The sequence below is a fragment of the Panthera tigris genome, chromosome A3, assembly GCF_018350195.1.
Source record: "Panthera tigris isolate Pti1 chromosome A3, P.tigris_Pti1_mat1.1, whole genome shotgun sequence".
NCBI classification, from domain to species: Eukaryota; Metazoa; Chordata; class Mammalia; order Carnivora; family Felidae; genus Panthera; species Panthera tigris.
The window spans coordinates 61,091,030-61,113,846 of NC_056662.1; the positions used below are offsets into that span (position 1 = coordinate 61,091,030).

Below are 22,817 nucleotides of genomic sequence, written 5' to 3' on the forward strand. Positions count from 1 at the left end.
ATATAGATTTTAAAAATCCTCCAAAAAAATATGCTAACACACTGAGTCTAGTAACATAGGGAAAAGGTTATACACCATGACCAAGTGGAATTTACTCCAGGAATCCATGGTTACTTTAATATCTAAAAATCAATTAAGGTAATATACTATATTAATAAAAGACAAAAAACACATGATTATTTCATTAAAGGAAGAAAAATTATTTAACCAAATTCAACACCCGAAACACAGCAAACAAGGTATAGAAGAGAATTTCTTTAAGCTGATAAAGAGTATTTTTGAAAAACCACAGTTAACATTATACTTGATGAAAGACTGAATGCTTTACCCCTAAGACCAGGAGCAAGAAGATAAGGATGTCTCCCACCACATCCATGCAACATTGTACTGGAGATTCTAGCTAGAGCAGGTACGCAAGGAAAAAATAAAAAATAAAGGCATTCACACTGAAAAGGAAAAAGTAAAACCATTTCTATTTGTGGGTAACATGATCTTATGTATAGAAAAGCCTAAAGAATCCACTTAAAAGAATTAGAATAAACCAGATCAAAAAGGATGCAGGATACAAGATCAATATTCTTTATAAACTAGCAATGACTAATCCAAATAGGATATTCAGAAAACAACCCCTTTCAATATAGCATCAAGAGAAATAAAATACTTAGGAATATATTTAACAAAAGGAGTCCAAGACTTGTATCTGAAAATCCAAAACATTGTTCAAAGAAATAAAGAAAACCTAAGTAAATGGAAAGACATCCTGCATTTATGGATCAGAAGACTCCATAGTTATAAGATGGCACTATCTCCCCCAATGGATCTGTAATCCAATGCAATCCTAATCAAAATCCCAGCCGCCTGCGATTGGAAGGGGTCCAGGATAACCAAAACAATCTTGAAAAGGATTAACAAAGTTGGAGAACTTATTCTGACCAAAAATTACTTAGGTCATCATTTTACCCTAAATCCCTTAGTGAGGTCACATCATATTTTTTAATGCAGTTAAATTAATTTGTCACAATTTTCTTTTTCATCCTGGGACTGTACCACATCCTGTTTGATATTTTAAAATTTGCATGAAGTTCACTCTTTGTGATGTTCAGTTCTATAAGTTTGGACACATGGATACAGTCTTATACCCACCACCTCAATACCACACATTACTCTAAACTTTCCCCTGTGCCCCCTTTGTAATCATATGTTATTTGTATTTTTAACTTTATAAAATATACCAAGTTGTTTTTCAAAGTAGCTGTACCATTTTGCATACCTACCAGACAACGAATGAGAATTCTTGGTGCTTCACATCCTTGGCAACATTTGGCATTGCTCATTTCTTGGATTTAGCCTTTCTAATAAATGAGTTTTAGGAAAGCAATTCATAAACTGCTTTGCAGAATGAGTGTGCATTTGTAAAAAATCAATTGATACATGATGTTGATTATATTAAAAGAATAAATGCCTAGAGAAAAAGAAAGTGAAAAGTTTCCCCCAACAGGAAGCAGTCATTAGCTGAGGAAATTTATGCTTTAGCACAAAGAGCAATGCCTTTGCACAGATGCTTGAGAAGTGTTACTTTCCCTTGTTTCCATCTTGTCTTTTCTCAGGGATTTCTGCATTCTCAAAAGGAAAAAGCTTCAGGACAAAGGAAAAAATCTTTGATGGAAGGCTTCCAGACAACAGTCAGTGGAGAGAGGGTCTTTACCACCTAGTCTAAGTACATCTGAGGTAGGGCTTCCAGTCTGTAGAAGACATTCTGTCTGTGAAGTCCAAGACCTTCTTCTCTGTCTTCACGTTCCTAGAATTGTCTACTAGGCAACAACTGAGGAAGATTGGAAGGAAGGGGGAGGGGTGAAGGGACTTTCTTTCTGTTTGCCTGCTGTCCTGCTTAGGTAGCCATAGTTGTGGCAGATTATCCTGGCAGTGGCAGTTGGATCCGGCCTCCTTTGGGAACTTCTTTTGGGACTCCCCAGAACCAGTCTCACCATTCAATGCCCCCTTTCAGAAAATGTCCAAAGTCCTATGTTTGCCAAACTCCTCTGAGTTCCTAAATTACCAGTAACAGCCAGCAGCACCCCCTCTTCAAAGGTCTGGGTTGCAGCTCTGAGGCGCTCTTCTCCGAGCACCCTTTCTCTTTTGCTCCCCTAGCCCTAAGGGTAATGGCTATTTTCTGCAGTACTCTTTCCGGATAAGCTCAGTACTCCTTTTCTGCTCTCTCAGCCCCCTGATGTCTATTTGATTAATTCCCTCTATTAAATTCTCTTTGGTGAAATACCTAACATATTTTTCCTAATTTGTTCTTAGATTCTGGTATTTAGGCTATTTCCTTTTTTCTATTAAAAACCGATGCAATAAGCATTTGTACGTGCCTCTGGGCACACATATGTGAAAATTTTCCCGTAATATAGAGCCAGAAGTAGGGTTGCTAGGTCACAGGTATGAGCATCTTCACTTTACTAGACAAAAGTCACCCCCTGCACTTCAAAGGAGAATTTTATTTTCCACTTTGTTCATTAGTTTGTTTTTCACCTTTCCTTCCTTGGAGTAATACTAATGGCCCTGAGGCCCAGAGAAGGAAGCTGCCTTGGCTTCTACTTGATAAATTCCTGGAAGAAGGGTCTCAGATGGACCAGAGTGTGCCTGATAAAGCTATGACAGATCCCGGGCCCTGTTGAATTTTGATAGCTGGTACATCAGATCTCTGAGGGCCAATTCTTCAGTGCAATGGAGCAGGCATCTGTCTTGATAAATTAGTTGAGTTACGAATATCTTCAGACATTTTTTATCCTGGTTACTGACAAGATACCCTTTGTCTAACTCTGTGTGGTTCCTTGCTATCTGGCAGCTTTGGGACTTTCCAAGCTTGACACACTGGGATCTTGGCCAGGTTGGGTTCCCCAAAGCCAAAGTTCAGTCTTCTCCTCTGAGATCTTGCTGCCTCCCATGTCCCTGGACTTCTGCCAGGAAGCCTGCATCCCTCCATACCTGGAGGAGTGCTCACCAATATTTTCTTCCTTTCCTGTCTCAGGGATACTCTCTCTCTCTCCACACACACACACACACACACACACACACTTCCATGAGCTTAGACTCCCACAAAAGGCACAAAGCTATCTCCCAGCATAGCTCCCTGTGGCTGAACCCAGTACAGCAAGAAGGATGGCCTCCAGTCAGCAGCCACAGTGACTATAAGAACATGAGTAGCTGTCTCAGATTCCAAGACAGTGAATAGGAGTCCTGAAAACAGCCCAAGATTCCACCTCCCAACAATCTTGGCAGCTTGAGATTAACTAGATGATACCATATTCATTTATCTCTCAAGGAAAACAATGTGATGTTTTCTGCACCCAAGGAGTTTCACAGGCCATGCCTGTTATGTTATTTGAAAGTTTATTCACAGGATCATTCCCTGTGAGGTGAGGTGGGCAGTATCCTTCCCACTTCTCAGTTAAGGAAAGTGAGGCCCAGAAAAGGAAAGTAACTTGCCTGAGTGGCAGTGCTGTGACTTGAACAAGCTCAGGCCTGAATCCCCAAAACCCACATTCTAACTTACCACCTAAATTCCTTGGGCATAAGCAGTGGAAGAATCTGGAGACATGCTTAACAGGGACATGCCTACAGCTTCCTGCCCACTCATGCCTTTCCAAACTGCCTAAATGTCCCCGATGGACAATTGATACCAGGAAATTTAGCATCTACCTGAGACCCACTTCTTATATATTTGAATGGCTTGACTTATTTCCTCTGACAAGTGTTGCAGCTTTGGTTGCATTGTCTCACCTGTTTCTGGCTCCCTTCACGTGGAGTGTGCACTGTCCCCTATTCACCAGTGCCTGTTTTCCTGGGGAAGGTAGGCTCACTGCCCTAGACACATATCTAGAACCGAATCTTCCCTTATGACAAAATATGAAGCAAGACTCATTCAATATTTTTTAAATCCAGGTCTCTATTTTTCTTGTGCAAATATAAACATAGGCATAATTAATAGTTAAGGCTTTTTAAAATATATGCATTTGGAGAATACATTGCTAGTTACAGTTTGCTGATGATATGGGCTTGGATCACATCTTCCTTTAATAGTCCTTTTAAATTCATTTTAGAAAGTTAAAAATGGTCACATGATCCATAATAAAAATCAGAAGAGACTCATATAAATCCAAAATACATACTTGAAAATGTAGCACCTTTTGTATGAACTACATTAGGGTCCAGTTATATAGCATATGGATTATAACATCAGACCACAAAGGTTTTGAAGTTCCCAAAGCAAAATGGGGCATTGTTTTCTGAGAAGAGGAGAAGTTGGAAGAGAAAGAAGGAAGGGAGGAAGAGAGGGAGGGAGGGACAGGGAGAGGGAAGGAAAGGAGGGAGAGAGAGAGAGAGAGAGAGGAAAGGAGGAAAGAAGAAAGGAGGGAGGGAGGGAAGGAGGAGACAGAGAAGGAAAACCTGTACATATAACTTCTCTGCAACAGAAAAATGACTCACCTTTGGGTAATTTACAATATGTATTTAAGTGGACCATCAAGGTTATAATTCGCAATCATAGAACCCAAATACAGAAATACCTTATATGATGGCAATGGAATTCTATTTACCAGATTAAAAAAGGAAAAAAAGCTAGGTCCTTCACTGTGCACACTTCCTGCTAGCTGAGAGCTTTGCCTCGGGGTAGAATTCCAAGGGAGAGTGAGGCTGCTTCTTTGAGAGGAGGGGCAGTTTGCAAAGATATGGCCTAAGGGTCCGATCTTCTAAAAATTCTAGTTGTCAGCTTTGCTTGACCCAGGACCCCATTCCAACCTTCCACCTGAAAGGCTCTCCCAGAGCATAATTCTCCTCCTCAAGCCAGAACAGGCTGTCCCTGTTCCTGACTGAGGAACGAGGGGAGAGGCTGTCTTTAAATCCTTTGGTGAGTTAGGAGATGTCTTTTTCTCTCATCAAAATATTTTCTAAACAGATTCCAGTTTCACAGGGGCTGGATGGCGGGGAGTCTGGATTTGCTTCGTAGGCTCAAAGTGACCTCAAATGGGGTGACCTGGCTTCATCCCTTGTGCTTATCATAGCATGACCAACGGCCAGGATTTTGAGGGTCCCAAAGAGTACATGAGGAGAAACCAGATTCAGAAATGTGCCCCAAACTGTCTCGTGTAAGGATGGATTTGAGATCCCACATTGCACTTCTAGCTTCTGTTACATCTCCCTTATGAGAAGCTGGTGGAGTGGGGTGCGAGAAGGGGTAGATGACTAAATAATCTTCCATTTACAAGAAAATAAAGTTCAAAAGTCTCAAAATTCCTCGTGGATTAAAAAAATAAGAGTTCTGTGCCCACACTTTCATATGCGTGGATTGGGGACACCTCACATTATACAAAGTCCTGCCTTATGCAGTGTTCCATGTGGACATCACAGTAACCTCCCACTTCAGTGGGGCTGGCATGAGTCCCCCTTTCTAGATGAGGAAACTGAGGCTCTCTCTCAGGGCCACACAGTTGCAAAGGGTAAGGAGAACTGGAATGCAACCCTGCCGAGTCCTGGGCTGTGCAGCTGCGGCCACAATGCATCACACGGATGGCTGACTCCGGGAAGCAGGAGATGGACACCTGCATTTCACTCTTGTTTGGTCTCTGCTTTTGCAGCATCCCCAGGAGCACCCCCATCAGACAGAAGGTCGTTTCCACACATCTTCACCTGGCTTTCCAGGTGACTGAGACGCTGCTTCACTTTCATCTGGGTGGCATTGTACTCGGCCAGGAGCCGTGCAAACCTGGTCTGCAGGGTGTCCAGGGAGGACTCCAGGTGCTCTACCTTCTCCTCAATATCCTTGGGGTCCGCCCCAGCCTTGGCCACGTCCTCGTCAATCAGGTTGTCCTTCATCAGGATCTGCCGTCCCTTCTCCTCCAGAGCTTTCTTGGCTTCTGGATATTCAGTGAGAGCCTCCATCAAATCATCTTTGGAAAGGCAGAACAGGTCTGAGTAACCAATGCTCCTGATGTTGGCTGTCCTGCGGTTCCCCGCCTTGCTTCCCTTAATGTTTAAGATGCTGATTTCCCCAAAGTAACTCCCATCACTGAGGACCACGAACTGGGTGATCCCATCGTCGGCCACGACAGCCAGCTTGCCCTCCTTGATGATGTACATCTCCCTCCCAATGTCTCCCTTCTTGCAGATGTAATCCCCTGGGCTGAACACTGCGGGCCGCAGCTTGAGCACAAGCTCCACCAGCAGCCCCGCCTCGCAGTCTTGGAAGATGCGGACCTTCCTCAGAGTGTCCAGGTGCACGTTGATGGCGATCTCGGCCTTCAGCTTGTCTGGGAGACTCTTGAGCACCTCCTTCTCATCCACTGTCTTCTTGTTTGCCCACAAGTAGTCAAACCACCGGATCACCCGTGTCTCCAGGTCCTTGGTCACCTTGCGGAATTGCATATACTGCTTAATGGAGTCAATCTTGGACTGGAACTCGGCCCGTGAAGCATTCATGTTTGAGATCATGGATCCCACATTGCCGACAATGGTGGCAAAAATCAAGACTCCCACTAGGAAGTCTATGACCACAAACAGATACTCCTCATCCTTCACAGGGGGTGGGGTCTCTCCGATGGTAGTCAGGGTCAAGGTGGACCAATAGAGACTGTAAATGTACTTCCTAGAGAGGCGCCCATACTCTGGGTTTGAGATGTTTGGATAGACCCAGGAATCTGTCCCAAAACCAATGAACTTGGAAATGGCAAAGTAGATGCAGGCATTCCAGTGGATAATGATGAGGATGTATAAGACCAAGTTCCCAATCCTGAATAAATTAGGGTAGTTGGTCCTTGTCTCTGTGCGGTCAAAGAACTCAAAGAGCCGGGCAAGCTTCAGTAGGCGGTTGAACCTCAGCTCTGGGTAGTTTACACCCAACTTAAAATAAGCCAGGTCTGTGGGGACCAGGGACAACATGTCCAGCTTGAAGTGCACGGTCTTTGTGTAATGCTTCCACAGCCTCTGTGCATCCTTGACCATCAAGCCTTGCTCAAGGAAGCCTGAAGAAAAAGATGGAAGTCACTTGGGCATGGAAGAGGCTGCTATTTTTTTTTTTTTAACCATAGCCCATAGAAAGATATACACCTTGACTAAATAAGATGTAGTTATACATACATAACAGAAAAAATTTCAAAAGCCACATTTACCCATTACTATGAAAATATACTCTGATGTTTTCTAGTCTATGATGTCCTAGCCTGTTTATTCAGTTAAAAATGTAGATTAATTGGGTAAATTTGAATGTGGACTGGTGTTTTATATCTACATATATATTTTACATATATATATAAATATAGTTTATTTATTTAAGTAATCTCTACACCCAATGTGGGGCTTGAACTCATGACCCCAAGATCAAGAGTCACATGCTCTTCTGACTGAGCCAGCCAGGAGCCCCTGGATGTTGTATTCTAAAGATGCATCCTTTAAAGTTAGAGATAACATGTTAAAAGTGGTCCAAGGTTGGCTTTAAAATACTCCAGCCAAGAAAAGGGTGTGGGGAGGTAGATGAAACATTAGCAAAATATTGATAACTGTTGAAGCTGAGTGAAGGTACATGGGGATTCATGATCCTACTGTCTCTGATTTTGTGTAGGTTTGGAAAATACTAATGATACAAATTTTAAGAGCATAGGTCATGGCCTATCAAACTGATTTCACCCGTCCCTAATGGGGCAGGACCTGCCTTTTAAAAACATTGCCTAGGGAAGCAGTAGTTCTTTCTGCCTGCACATTACTGTCATCCAAGGAGCTCTGAAAACATATGAAGCTGAGATCCATCCCCAAAGAATCAGACTGGAGCTGAGCTGGACACTGGGGAGTCACTAGGCGTTATTACTGGTGAAATCAATCAAATAGGCAGAGATTTGCATTCTTTCATCTTTTTTTTTTTTTTAAACATTTTCAAACATGAACAAAAGTAGAGAGAATAATATAATGCATGGTTTTTTTTTAGATTTTGGTAAGCATCAGAATTATACTGAGGACTCTGTAAAATCCAGAGTGCTGGGCTGTTCCCAAAGTTGGTTCCGTAGGTCCGAGGTCTACCTCTTAACAAGGTCTGGGTGATGCTGCTAGAACCAGGGCCACACTTGAGGGCTAGATGGAGGTAGGATTGCCCCCTGTGAAAAGCAAACCTCAAGTCTGCTGTCACATGGTAGGGCCACCCTGCTTCCCAGTCCCCCATTCCCTGTTTCATTCTTTGGTTACCCTTGTGTTTATTGAGTACTTACATTACTATGTGGCACTCCTAGTGCCTTGGGGCTCCTCACTACTTTCTTAATAGTATCTTTTCTCAATTCTGAAGATGTTTCCCCTTGGAGTATGATCCACGGCCATTTGGTTTCTGTGCCTACCTGCCTTCCCCATGAGGGTTTCTGCTGAATCTCAGATTGCCAGGGATAGTACCCAAGCACAAAAAGGGGTAGGATCACTGTCCGAGTGCAGGTAACTTGTCCCACTGAAACTTGGTTGAAATAGAGATAGGTGGCTCAGTGAGTAGGGCCACCCACGGAGCTCCTGTGTCTTGGTAGGCTTATGTGACCATGAAGTGGCAGGCCACAAGGACTGTCTAAGTTACCCACACAAGCCTCAAGCTGCATATTAGAGATCTTCTCGATTATGGTACTGGGCACCACGTGGAAGCAGGGTTGCCAGTCTGGCCCTATGAAGTAGTGATTGTGGACTTTAGGCCAGTCACTCAGTGTCTCTGGGCCTCAGTTTCTATATTTTTTAATTCAATTCAATTCAATTCAATTCAATTCAATTTATTTTAATTTTATAGAGAGAGTGTGAGTCAGGGAGAGGGGCAGAGGGAGAGGGAGAGAGAATTCCAAGCAGGCTCCATCCTCAGTGTGGTGTTGTAGGGCTCGATTCTCCAACCCTGGGAACATGACCTGAGCTGAAATCAAGACTTGGATGCTCAACTGACTGAGCCACCCAGGTGCTGCTGGGCCTCGGTTTCTCAATCAGCAAGATGGAAATAATCACACCTGTGTTTTTTGTCTCATGCAGCAGTTCTAATAAGAAAACAAGATGTACTTGAAATGTTTTGTACACTGTGAAGCCACACAGAGGCTTGCTGCTGGGATCTGGTGGTATTTGTATTGACAACTATGGCCCGGTTTCTAGCTCAAAAATCTTGAGAATGGCAAGCTGGGCCTCTGCCAGCTGATGTGATGTCTTTGTGCAGGTCAGAAAAAGGTGCCCCAAGAATGAACAGCTTGGAGCTTAAGGGATTTTAGCCTCCACTCACAACCAGAGGCGATCTGAGAGAGGTCATCATTCACCTGGGCCCTGTTTCCAATTGTATTCCTCCATATATCTAAAAGCCATGGAGTAACATGTCCTGGATCCTCTGACTGTCCAGGAAAAGAACTCCAAGATCGACAGAGCTCTCCCTCCTGTTTCCTGCCATATTGAATGGTCACTGCTGGAAGCGTCCTTTGAGAGATGATGGTCTTATTTCACAGATCATACAAATGAGGCCCAGAGAGACAGCTTGACTTGCTCAAGGTCACACAGTTTGCTGGCATAGCAAAGACCAAAACCCAGGTATCCTGACCTCTGCTAAAGAGTCGTTGTAGAGAGAGCTTGAGGCGGTACCACGCCCTCACCGTTGGTACATCCTCAGACCTGCCTGGGCTCTTGTGGTCAGAGGTAGGTAATGTTCACCACTTCGGATCTCCTGAACCTGCCCTGTGGTCCCTGTGGTCCCCCTCCTGATGCACAAAGTCAATCTGTGGCCTGGCCATGAGAAGTCCCTGGGCCTGGGCCCACTCACCTGTCCGAGCTCGCACCAGCAGATCCAAGCCATAGAGGACATCTGCCGAGTAGTCCAGGACCAGCCACAGCATCACGTGGTCAGACTGCAGCTCATCGAAACAGGCCCTAAACACGAGAGGGAAAGAGTGGGTGTGTCTGGGGCTGGGTCCAACACAGGGACCAGCTCTGTGCCTTCATCTTGGTATCAGCCCTGCCTGCAGGGTTCGTGCCCCAGTGTCATCACCCCAGACTCAGATGAGGAGACCCAGCTCTGAGAAGCTTTTCTGTCCCAAAGGTCACAGAGCTCCTGCGAAGAGCTGGGATGGACCCCAAAGAGTGGGCCCTTGTCGCCTCTCAACAGTAAGCGTTGAGATCCCAGGAAGGGAAGTTTTTCTAGGCCTCACTGGTGGAGTCATGTGAAGAGATTGAGCACTTGCCCTTCCTAGGGTCTAAGAATTGCTCAGACATGAACAACCAAACCAGCCAGTAAATATTTTCTATTTTCTAGATCTTTATGCTCACTATTTCTCATACAGACTATACCCCCAAACACCCTCTTCACCTCAAAAGAGCAGCAGCCAGCTCCTGTGTCCCCACCCTGCAGCTTACTCAGCAACTGGAGCCCCCTGCTGCCTCCTCAGAATAGCAGTGTCCCTGCAGCCCCTGAGCCTGGCTTGCACAGAAGCAGCTCGCCCACGGATCCCCATCCCGCAGGCAGGCTAGGAGGGGTCCCAAGTTCTCCCCTTTCTCACTCCCACACTTACCCTCAGAACAGCAGGAGATGCCCCACTTATGCAGATAATCCCCAAAGCCCCCTCTTACACTCAGTAGTAGGTCTCCTCCCTATCCTCACAGAAGCAGCGGCTGTCCTGCGGGCTTGCTCAGGATTGTCCCAAAGCCCCCCTACCTTCCCTGCACATCAGCCTGCATCCTTGTCCTAAAGGCCTGCCTGAAAGAGCCCTCAACCCCCTCACTTACTCTCAGTGAGTAGCAGCTTCCCCTTATCCTGCCCTAAAGCTTGCTTGGAAAAGTCCCAAAGCCTTTCATGTACTTCCAGAAGAGCAGCCGCTTACCTCTCTGTCCCCCAAACGCTTGCTCTGAAACTTCCCAAAGCCCTGACCCCTTCAGAAGGGTAGCCTCCTCACCCTCCCCTTGCAGAACGCCCAAGCCCCGCCCCTCAGGAGCCTAGCCTCCCCCTCCCCCTACAGAAGGCCCAGGCCCCGCCCCCTCAGGAGTCTAGCCTCACCCTCGAGGTGCAAAGCGCCCAAGCCCCGCCCACCCCGGGAAGAGCCGCTGCCCGCCCCTGTATGCCTGCCTCCTGGGCTTGCACAGGAAGGCTCAAAAGCCCACCATTTAGGAAACGTGGCCTGTTGCCCCTGCCTCCATGCCCTGTACCTTACTCAGAAATGCCACACAGACTCCCGCCAACCCCATCAGAGGAGAAACAAGGTATCCCTACATCTCTCTCCTACAGACTTTCTCAGCAATGCCCCAAAGCCCCTTGCCCACAGGGAGCTGCATCTCTGTCCTGCAGCTTAATCAGGGATGCTCAAAGGTCCTGTTTGCCTTCAGAAGAACATAGCCCCTTGGCATCCCCATCCTGTAGGTTTGCTCAGAAAAGCCCAAGCCCCCAGCTCCCCCTCAGAGAAGCAGCATCTTGCTCCTGTATTCCCAAAACACAGATTTCATAGGGGACCCTAAACCCTCACTCCCCTGACCCCTTATTAGGGGAGTTAGCAGCTCACCCTGCACCTGCCTCCTACAGTTTGTTTATAAAAGTTCCACAGCCTCCACTTCTCCCCAGAAGAACAATAACTTGCCCCTGCATCTCACAAGTACATTTGCAAGGAATTTCCTGAAGCCCCCCTCCGTGTACCCTCACCCTGCATCAGTGTTCTGTGGGCCTTCTCAGGAGCACCCGAAAGGCCCTGGCTGCCCTCACAAGAGCAGCGGCTTGCATCCCAGCCCTGCAACTTGCTTGGGGGAGGCCCACAGCCCAAAGCTTACAGTCAGAGAACTGTGACCTCCCCTGCATCCTTGTCTTGCAGGCTGCTCAGGAATGCTCCCCCCCCTTCCCCTCAGAAGAGTAGCTACTCGGCCCTGCATCTTCCTCCTACAGCCAAATTAAGAAGGCCCCGAGGTGACCGGACCCTTGCTGTCCCTAGCAAGCAGAGGCCCTCATCAGTGCTTCAGAGAACTCTGGTGGTCTTCTTTTAGAGCTTCCTTATAGATGGAGAAATGGGGACACTCAGTTGGATGGTGGCTGTGTGGGGACCAGAAATCCAGCCCCCTGAGTGGGACTCAGAGCTCTGTCTTGAGGCCTGGCTGCCCTCACCCCTCCCTGCCCCTCTACCCCTCCCCCTGCCCATGTGGAGACACTGCCCCATCCCCTACCTGCATACCAGCAGACACCAGTTATAGAAGACAGGCAGGGCGATGACCGTCAGCCAGTGGTAGTACACGTTGCTGGAGGGGTCCATCACCATGGTGTCCTTCTTGTTTCTGGAAACACCGACACACGAACAGTGCAGTGTGTTGAAAATCACAGCATTGGAGGGTCTTAGAGACCTGGATTAGCCTAGAGACCCTAGGGCAACTGCAGGCTAAACTTGAGACACAGGTCCTGTCAGTCTCAGGGGGTCACATGGGGTGTCCCCTCACTGGAGGGGACAGGCTTGGAGAAGGCAGACTCTGGAGGTCCTTCCCTCCTAGCTCAGCTTCCTAGGAAGCCACGGTTGACAATAAAATCATGGTGATGATTTCCCATGTGCCTGTGGTATCACCTACATCCTTCAGCGTGCTGAGAATAAAATGCCGCATGGTAAAGTTGGAACCATCTGGGGGGAGCTCTGTGAAACGCTGATTCCCAGGGTCCACTCAGACACGCCCCCCCCGCCCCCCACCCGGGACCGGGGCCTGAAAATGTACATTTAAACACTGCCCGGTGGTTCTGAGGCGGCTTCTCTCTGGACTACATTTGGGAGCCCTGTAGCATTCCCGAGGGAGTCTCTGACTTGCTAATTGCATTTGAGCAGATGACCTGAAGACATTTTCGAGCACTTGGAGCCATTCTCCCATCAAAAACAACTAGCCTGGGAATCTTCTAGGTTATGTCGGCCAACACTGAAGGAAGCAATAGCTTAGGGTGCTTTCTGTTTTTATTGTCAGGATTTTCTGAGGATTAGAGGTTCTAGATGGTACTGGAGATTCTTCTTTTTCTTTGGCTCCATGTGTCTTCTCCCCCACCCCATATGTCCCACGTGCTGGCCCAGGCCTGCGGAGCTGCTCCCATGCCCCAGAGGAGACACCGGCATGCCTTCCACCTTTGCTTTGACTCAGCAGGTACAAGATCAACAGCTCACTGACATGTCTCTGGAATGTTCCCAATGCACACCACCCCTGCGTGTGGAGTAAAGTTTATGAATATAGTATTTTCTAGTGCCCAGGATTAGGCTTCAGCTTACCCCGACTGTGCAGACAGGCAAACAGAATGTGGGGTGGGGGCGGGGGAGGGGTGGGTGAGCACAGGAGGAGTCTCCCAGGGACAGCCCCTAATTGCTCACCCAAGGCTGCAGACAACCCTCTTTACCTATAAGCCCCCTCCAGGTGCTCAGAGCTGGGGCAGGACTCTCCCTGCAGAGTGAGTGGGCCCCTCACACCATCTCAGGAAGCCTGATCCCCACCTGGGTCCAACTCTGCTCCCGCAGCCCTAGGAAGCCCCTCTCCAAGGGCCCACACTAAGGCCTGACAACAAGGCTCTCAGACTCACAGGACCGATACAGGGATCAAGCCTGCTATGACCACACACCCTCTCTTGGGAGGCAGCTCTTCTCAGTACTTACTCCTCTTGTTTTGTGCCGTTTTTCTTTTTCTCTTCTTCCTTTTTCTCTTTCTCCTCCTTTTTCGCCTTGTCACTGGATGATACAGGGTGACATTTAGCAATTTTCCTATGCCAAGGATGCTACCGCAGTGGAGAGGGTAGGCAACAGCGACATGGAGGAGAGGGTGTGGTGTAGGAAATGGATATTTCTAGCACGGTGGGATGACAGGAGGCTACTGATTTTGTTACTATTACTCCTGAGGAGTGAGGTGAACCCCCCTCCCCCAGGTGAACTGCCCCATTAAAGCATACATTGTATATACACATCAAAGTATACATGGTGGCTGATGTTCTGCAATTTCTGACCCAATTTCATGAGCCTCTAGGAAGTCACAAAGAGCTTGAGACCATTTTGAGGTAATGGGAAATGAACCCAGATCCACACATTTAGGGAGGAAAAGTCACTCAGTTTTGGAAGTCACATGTAAAGGTTTTTTGTTCTGAACGGAAGGATATGGCTTGTTGGCTGTTCTTAAAACCCATCTGTGTATCAAATGAAAGGCTGGCCCTTGATGAGAAGCCAGGGAGGAAAAGGGAAGCAAAATCTGCACAGACAGGAACAGGTTTGCCACGTAATGGCAAATCTTGGAGTCATCTGAGGCAAACACAGCCATGTTCAGACACTTATCCAGAGTTGGCTGGACTGTGAGGCTGGGGGCTGGATAGCCCCCTTCTGTCCCATCTGCAGGAAGGTTCTGGGAGTGCAGGTGTCTCCTCAACACATGGCTTTACTCTGCTTCCTCTTCTTTATTGCACAACGTTATGGATTAGCGCTGTTATAAAGGTTATGTGTTAATAGTCATATGTGTTCGGCAAAGCAGGCATTATTGCCCATCGAACAGTTGAGGAAACCAAGGGGAAAGGTAAAAGACCCTCCCTGCCTCCGGGGAACCCATCAGCCTCATCCACAGACCCCTCTGATTCCCCTACTCCACATCCTGGAGCAAGTCACGGGTTGAAAAATAAGTGTTTGTTGATTAAACACTCATTGAAAAAGACCAATATACTTCACACAGCATTTCCTAAGGAAATAATCAAAGATGTGTGCAAACATGCGTGCAGAAAAATAATCACTACTTATTTCTACCAGTCAAAAGCATAAGCAATCTAATCCTACAACCGGAGGAGATCCATCAGCCATGGAATTCTAGGAGGCCCCTTAAAATGATGTTGTGGAAGAATATCTGGTGACACAGGAAAACGTTTTAATATTTCTCCAAGTTAAAAGCAGACTACAAAAGAGCTTAGAGTAATAGCTGTATGAGTTTTCTATTGCTGCCAGAACAGACTGCCACAAATTTAGTGTCTTAAAACAACACAAACGGCAGATCTGTAGGTCAGAAGTCTGAGTCTCCCCAAACTGGAATTGAGGTGTCGTCAGGGCCATGATCCTTTCTGAAGAATCCAGGAAAGACTCTGTTTCCTGCTCATTTGGACTGTTGGTGGAATTTAATTGCTTGCAAGAAGAGGACTGAGATGCTCATTTTCTCACTGGCTGTATGCTGAGGGCTTTCCCAGCTTTCAGAGGGTGCTGTATGCTTGGTTCCTGGCATCCTTCTTCTGTGTTCAAAGTCAGCAGCAAGAGGTAGAGTCCTTCTTGAGATGCCATCCCTTTGGTTCTCTGAAGCTGGAGAGGTTCTCCACTTTTAAGGATGCATGCGATTAGACCGGACTCACCTTGATAATCCAGGATAATTTCCCCATCTCAAGGTCCTGAAATTTAATCACAACTGCAAAGTCCCTTTTGCTGTGTGAGGTAAGTCACAGGTGGTGGGTATTAAGGCATGGGCATTTGGGGGAGCCCTTATGTCACCTTCCACAGCCTGTCCACTGGCCCTCAAAGATTTACATCCATCCCATGGGCTAAATGCATTCACCCTCATTCCAAGACCCCTAAAGTTTCATTCCATTATTAAATCGACTCAGAGTCCAAAAGTAGCATCAAATTCTCATCAGCTCAAAAGTCCCAAATCCTCTCATCTAAACCAGGTCGAGGGGAGACTCTAGGTGTGAATCATCCTAGGGCATGAGTCGCTCAACTTGTGATCCCGTGACACTAAAGTCATCTACTCTGAAGATACAATGGAAGGGCAGATTTAGGATATCAGCTATAGATATTCCAGTTCAAAAAGGGAGAAGCGAAGGACAGAAGAGTTACTAGTCCCAAGCAGTTCTGAAATCCAGCAGGGCAATTGCCAGCTCATCTCAAGGCCTAGGAATAATCCTCTGTGGTTTTCGTGGCTCCACACTCTGGGCTCAAGGCTCTCTCTGAGCCATCTCTTCCTTCTCATTAAGGGAGTACCTGTCTGTTTGTAGCTGAGTATTCTAATCAAGATGTTTCCTGCATCTAGAATTTAGGGGTCCCATAATCCTCCTCTATTTCATATTGTTTCTCTTGCTTCACGTCCAAGCCAGCAGTGTTTCTGCTGGTATAGAATCTTCCAGAACATTGCATGTCATGTATATCAGAGGGATTCACTGTGTTAGACAAGAGGCTCATCCTCAGATCTGTGAAATCCCTTCTGGTATTTTTGGCTTCTGCTGGGATGGCTGAGGGGAGTTATGAGTCACACCCTTCATCTCTTCAGAGAGCCTTTTGTTGAATACTCAGAACTTTTGATCTTTCTGAGGTATTACCAGGTTGCTCAGCCACACACCCGACTTTTTCCCAAAGCACGCTTTCCTGACAGTTTTCAAAATTTAGTGTCTTTTCCATTTGAGTAGGCTGAGAATTTCCAAAATCATGAAGTCCTGCTTCCTTTCTGTTTAAAGTTCTTCCCTCAATATCTCCCTTTCCTCTTGGGTTTTACTGTAAGCAGCAAGAAGACACCAGGCTGCACCTTCAACACCTTTGGTTGAAAATATCCTCAGCTAAATATTCAAGCTCATTGCCTATCCGATCTGCTATCCACCTGCCTGCAGGATGTAATTGCACTGAGCTTTCTGCCACTGTAAACCTAGATTCCCCTTTCTCCAATTTCCAATAGCCTGCTCCTCACTTATGTGCAAGTCCTCACCAGCAGCATCCTGGAAGCCCAGGGTTCTACTAGTAGTCAGTTTACAACCATTCAAGCACAAGGTGCTTCAGCGAAACAGGTTTTCTCTGTGATACTCCTTATTTCCTTCTGAGCCCTTACCAGCAGAGTCTTTAACATCCATATTTCTACTACCAATCTGTTCAAAGCTATCTAGGCTTTCCTTTTTAAAATTATGCCCCTTGGGGCGCCTGGGTAGCTCAGTCGGTTGAGTGTCCGACTTTCAGCTCAGGTCCTGATCTCACGGTTCATGAGTTCGAGCCCCACATCAGGCTCTGTGCTGACAGCTCAGAGCCTGGAGCCTGCTTCAGAGTCTTTCCCCCTGTCTCTCTGCCCCTGCCCAGCTTGCTTTCTCTCTCTCTCTCTCAAAAAAAATAAACATTAAAAAATAAAAAATAAAATAAATAAAATTATGCTCCTCAAAAATTTTTTAGAGTCTGCTCCGAAGCCACTTCCCCTTTGTTTGTTACAGCAGCACCCCACTCATGGTATCAAAAGCTGTGTTATTAGTTTTCTATTGCCGCCCTAACAAATTACAACAAATGTAGTGGCTGAAGACAACCCGAATGTGTTATCTTACAGTTCCGTAGATCGGAAGTCTGGTTGGTATAAGTCTAACTGGATAAAAATCAAGGTGTTGGCGGCAGCCTGTGTTTCTTTCTAGGGACTCTGGGGAGAATCTGTTTCCTGCTCACTTGGGTTGTGGGCAGAATTAAGTGCCCTGAAGCTGTAGAATCAAAGTCCTTGTTTTCTTGCTGTGGAAAATGGAGGGCTATTCCTAGCTTTGAGAGGCTGCTGTATTCCTTGCCTTGTGTCCCCCTTTCTCCTTTTTCAAAGCCAGCAATTATGGGGTCCTTCTTACAATAAAAATTCCTCCTTTCTCCTTCCAACTCATCTCTCAGACCCACTCTTCTCCCCACCTCCCCTTCCTGCTTTTAAGAATGCATGTGATTACATTGGGCCCACCTGTTAATCCAGGACAACCTCCCCACCTCAACCTCCCCTCCACAGGTTCCAGGGATTAGGGCGTAGACATCTTTAGGGAGGTGAAATTGCTCTGCTCGCATCACTAGTCAGTATTTATTGGGCACTTACTATGTAACCAGGCACTATTCTAAGCACTGTACATGTATTAGTACATTTAGTCTTCCTTCGATCTTGTAAGTAAAACATTAATACAAACCCTACTTTACAAGTCAGGAAACTGATACAGAGAGGTCAGGTAACTTGCCCATGGTTGCAAAGCTCTTCATGGATGAATTGGGATACAAAGGCACTTAAAAATGTATATGTAATTTATGTGTAATATATAAACATATCATATATATGTAATTATGTGTAGCTGTAATAATAAAATAATTATTATATACAACATATAATAATTATAATATATACCAGTATATATTATATATTTCCATATATAATATGTTCTGTCTATATACATATATATACTCAATATATATGGAAAACCTTGGAGGGATATTTCCCAACATGTTAAGAGGGGTTATCTCTGATAATGGGATTCTACTGTTAAAATGAAGTATATTTTTTGAGGGTGTATGCTCATTGGTGCTTTTCTGTGTTTTCCAAGTTTTCGACAGTTAGTACATGAATAAACTGAATAAAAATAAAAAAATATTAAACTTGCTAAATGAGAAGATTAAGGACAGTCACTCATCCTCTTTCCTCTTGAATCTATAATGAAGTGTCCTTTGAAAGGTTTTCTGCCACTGAAGTCTTAATGTCAAGGCACCAGCAGAGGGCGCTGCCCACAAGCTTATCATGCATGCTCAGACCAGCTGTGAGTTTAATTACATCAGGCCACAATTTGTGGACGGGCTGGGGGAGGTTACCAACCTGCTGTGGGCCCATGAAAGACTCACCACCATCCAACTGCATCCCCCAATCCACCCAGCACTGCCCCGAAAGACCTATACAGAGCTGCAAACGATGCCTGTTGGGCTGGGAACAGTTTGCTCTGGGAGACAGAAAAATTATTCAAGGACCCATGGGACTAAGTTAAAATGCCAGAAACATGGTGGAAAAATGGGGAAGGGTGTCCATCAGAATTGTTTCTGTAACTCTGTGCCCAGATTGTCACATTTTGGGAGAGTCCACAATTTTTTCCTTCGGTCCTTGGCCTGCAGTGTGGACCCATGATTTGAACCCATCTGAAAAGATTTATAAGAGCCTGATGCAACCAACACCATCCGCCCCCATCCTCGCCCACATTCCAGCCCCAGAACAGAGGAGCCTAGAGACCTACAGGACCTCTGTCCGTGGTTTCCAGTGCCCTGAGCCTGTCTCTGACTGTGGGACTCAACATGGGGGTTTCAAGGGTATTTAATATCAAGTTTGGCTTTAGATCAAGCACATATCACAATAGCTACTATTTTGCAAATTAAATAATTTCATTTATCTTGATTGCTGGCATTTGGGTCTCTGGATTTGATATCCACATTTCTGCAGACAAAATGCAACTAAGTTTAATGGAGGGAAATGGGAAAATCTTCTATCCAAGGAACAAAAGGAAATAGGAAAAAGCCTTGGCACATTTCTCCTCAGTTGGAAGGCAGGTAATTTGGATTTCTTGCTGATATTGATGGTTTTTTCCCTAAGTTCCAACTGAGACTCCCTCCTGTGCCTGCCCCCGGGGTATTCCATAAAGAAGTCTGGCGAATGGTGCACACCCACATGTGTATGATCACACACATGCAACACTTCCTCCCTGGGCTCTTGAGTGGCACTTGCCAGAATCACACATCAAACTGATCTGCCAGCTCAGTGTCTGGTGATAAAAAGTAATTACAGCAGGGTCACCATTTCAAGAGGCTATTCTCTGGAAATACAGTATTTAAATCCCCTCTTCCCATTGTCCTAATTACTCCCTCCAAATTGGCCTGAATTAGCCTTATGACAAGGGCATTTCACTGGCACCCTGGAGCTTGGGGTTGTCGAATGGAAAATGCATTCTCATCATGAAGGAGAATATCCACTGCTCTGTAAAGGAACTCTGAGTTTGCACCCTCAAATACACAAGCGATAGAGGATGTCAAAGCTTAAACCATGTATGCATTATAGATGAGAAAAATGAGGGTTGCTCAAAGAAGTCATACAGACCAGGTCCCTTCCCCATTTGTCCATGGGGATGGAATTTCAGAGAAAGGAACAAGATTCTAGAATGATCTAGTGGTGTTCTAGAAGTGTGGGAAGCGAAAGGATTTCAGCAGGGAGGCAAAGCTGAGACATCTATGGGGAGGTAGGTGGCCAGTGGGACCAGGGAGGGTGAGGGGGCTCTGCTGGGGAGCAGAGGTACTCACTCCTCTGAGTTGTTGCACATGTTGGTGTTGTTTCTGGCCAGCGGCCAGCCACTGCTGGAAAGTAAAGAGAACGCGGCATGGGAATCTGAACTCAGTTCCAACTACTGGGGACCATTCGCTCCAGGTGGTTAGGCTGGCACCTCCCCACACCCTGTCCCCCGGGCCTTTTCACACACCTCTCATGACCTGAGGTGTTGTTATTGTCAGGACAAACATTTTTTGACTGGTTAGCTCTAGGGGGAAGAGAAGATGAACATTTGGCTCAACTGAGGCTTCTGAATAAATGAGAGTTAACTATGCACATCCCACCCAGAATCCTGGCCTCAAGTTCCACCCCATTTCATTCGGTTTAACAGTGTGCCAGGAGCTTTGAGGGACGCAGACATGAACCCTATGTGGTTCACTGCTCCACTCAGGTGGAGCGAGTCGAGCACCTTCAGCAGCAGAATGGACACATTTGGCAGCAGCAGCAGCAACTTGCCCCCCTCATCTGCGCAGGCAGGGGCTCTCAAAAGGGGCGCTCCCTCAAAAACCCAATCACAGCAGCTACTTCCGGCTTGCAGGGCAAAAAACAGACCATGAGCAGAACTGTCCCAGTTCTGCATCTATCCTGCTCTTGGCCCTTGTCCCCACATTTATCTTAAAACTTCAGGGTTTGCCACCCCAGATTTATGTGAGAATCTGCTAGAAAGTGGAGGCTGGTTTTGCATCCAGCTACACGTTTATTTAAAGCTGAATCACACGGTCCTTTGTGGCGTTCTGTAGGAAAAGCTATTATCTCAGAGTGCTCAATTGCCAATAGACGTTTTTGACACAGCTAGTTTAAGGAAGCCAGCATGGCCTCACAGAGCTGGTGGGTGGCTTGCCTGTCTGCTGTCACCGCAGACACCTCATAGAAGACCTCCAGGACCAAGGCCAGTGGCCTGTGATCCTCTTGCCTGACTCTCAGAGCACCTCTTCTCTTCTGTGATGATGAACATCCAGCCAAATGCCATCCTGGTACTTCTGCTCACCACTGCTCAAGTCTCCCTCTCACCATCCATTACGTGGCTCTAACTGTTTTGGGATTGGTTCTGATCACCAGACCCACCCCCCTCCCCTGCCAAGCAATTTCCCAATTCCTATGAAGTTAGGAAAGATGCAGTGGCCTGTGTTTACCACATCTCTGTGTCTGGGATGTCATAAGGCCAAACCATTAGAATAACCAAGACCTGTCTCTGCATACACTTTGCTTTGCCAATGGGATTTGCCTGGAAAATCCAAAGTCTTCCTCCCCCAGGAAGCCTCTCTGATTGATCCGCCACTAGCCTGCATGAGCCTGCCCACTCTGAACCCTCAGGCAAGTGACCAGGCATCTGTGGTACAGTCGGGACCTGGCCCTGTTGGGATCCTAGCCCAGCTCTTTGCTCATCTGGTCGCATTGGGAAATGGACAAAGAGGCTTATGTTCATCTTCATTAGGCTAAGGTTGTAGATAGGATAATTTGATCAAGTTAACAAAAGAAGTCTTTGCTTGTCCACAAGGAACTGAACCACTCTGGCTGGCTCAGTAGCAAACCTCTCTCCCCACATCCTCCTCCCCCATCTTCTCTTCTCCCTTATCTGCCATCCATCCTTTCTTTATGGCTCAGCAGTGAACAGCATGCTGGCCTTGCAGTCATGGAGCTGTCTCTCAGTCTAGGATGCCTGGCCCTGGGAACCTGCGATGGCCCTGCACACATCCCCATTCCCACCAGCACCCAGGCCCTAGGTGGTCCTTCCCCAAGCCCAGAAACCCCAAGGGTTTGTGGTCTAAGCCCAGGTGAAAACGTGAGCCAGCCAATTATCACACCTTTCCCAGCAGGGAGACTAAACATAGCTCCCCTAGAGTGGTTGCTAGCAAGAAATTTCCTTGAACTCTCATATTTTATCTTAAATATGCTTGCACATTTTGCAGTCTACTGCATAATCTATAATAAACCTATAACACGTATATACAAACATGGAAGCAAAATGGAAGTACCAGGAAGATCCATTTTGCTTCCTCTGAGGCCTCATGACCTTCACTCCCTAGGGGCCCTTGGATGCCCATTTGAGAGACTCACCCCTGAGCCCTTTTTCTCGTTCAACAAAAAAACACACAGGATTTTTTCCAACAATTATATAGGGACCATTTGGTCTGCAATAACCAGGCTTGTTTTCACCTTTACATCTTATAAATCTTGGCATTATCTACAGAATTCAGCCCCCTTTTTCAGAAAGCAGATTCTGAGCAAGAGGCTTCCTGTTTGAGAAGCTCAGAGGCGGTCAACCTCCCCCTCCATGTCTTACCTCTCCTTCCCTCCAACAGCCCAGAGGGTCCTGAAGAGACTTCTGCTACTAGCCACACTCAATTCAACCTGTGGTGGCCCAGTGGTCTCCCTACTGGTCACAGGCTGGGGAGACTTCCCAAGAACAAGAGAGGAGGGGAGGCAGCAGCTCTGAGTGTAGGGTGTGGGATTGGGGGATATAAGTCAGCACCTGCAGATTTCTTTCACTATGTCTACACCAGACAGCACCAGCCACAGCCCCCAATCAGGCAGTGGGCCATGCAAGAAGATGCTCAGAGCCCTTGTTCTGCAGACCTCTCTCCTACCGAAAAGTAAACATTCTCCCCATCCCCCATTCTACCCCCACCTACACTCCCCAACCCCATGGTTCTTATCCTGATCTGGGGTATGATGGCTCCTCTTGAAAATTCTGACCAACCTTCAGACCTCCCTCCCAGAAGATTACATGTAAAATTGTGGGTACCATTTAGGTAATCTCAAAGCTATGGTATTAA

At 46.5% G+C, this 22,817-nt stretch overlaps 1 protein-coding gene across 3 annotated transcripts in view; it reads right to left on the bottom strand.

Annotated features, from left to right (window-relative positions):
- Window positions 1-4,394: 4,394 nt before the first annotated feature.
- Window positions 4,395-22,817, bottom strand: part of CNGA3 (cyclic nucleotide gated channel subunit alpha 3) — a 59,946-nt gene continuing 41,523 nt past the window's right edge. For all 3 annotated transcript variants that reach the window (XM_042981226.1, XM_042981225.1, XM_042981224.1), the window contains 4 exons: window positions 13,623-13,694; window positions 12,175-12,282; window positions 9,800-9,906; window positions 4,395-7,016 (listed from right to left, as the gene is read on the bottom strand). In XM_042981226.1, the coding sequence (XP_042837160.1) occupies window positions 5,605-7,016; window positions 9,800-9,906; window positions 12,175-12,282; window positions 13,623-13,694 (1,699 nt within the window). In that variant the 3' untranslated portion in view covers window positions 4,395-5,604. The remainder of the gene's footprint in view (window positions 7,017-9,799; window positions 9,907-12,174; window positions 12,283-13,622; window positions 13,695-22,817) is intronic.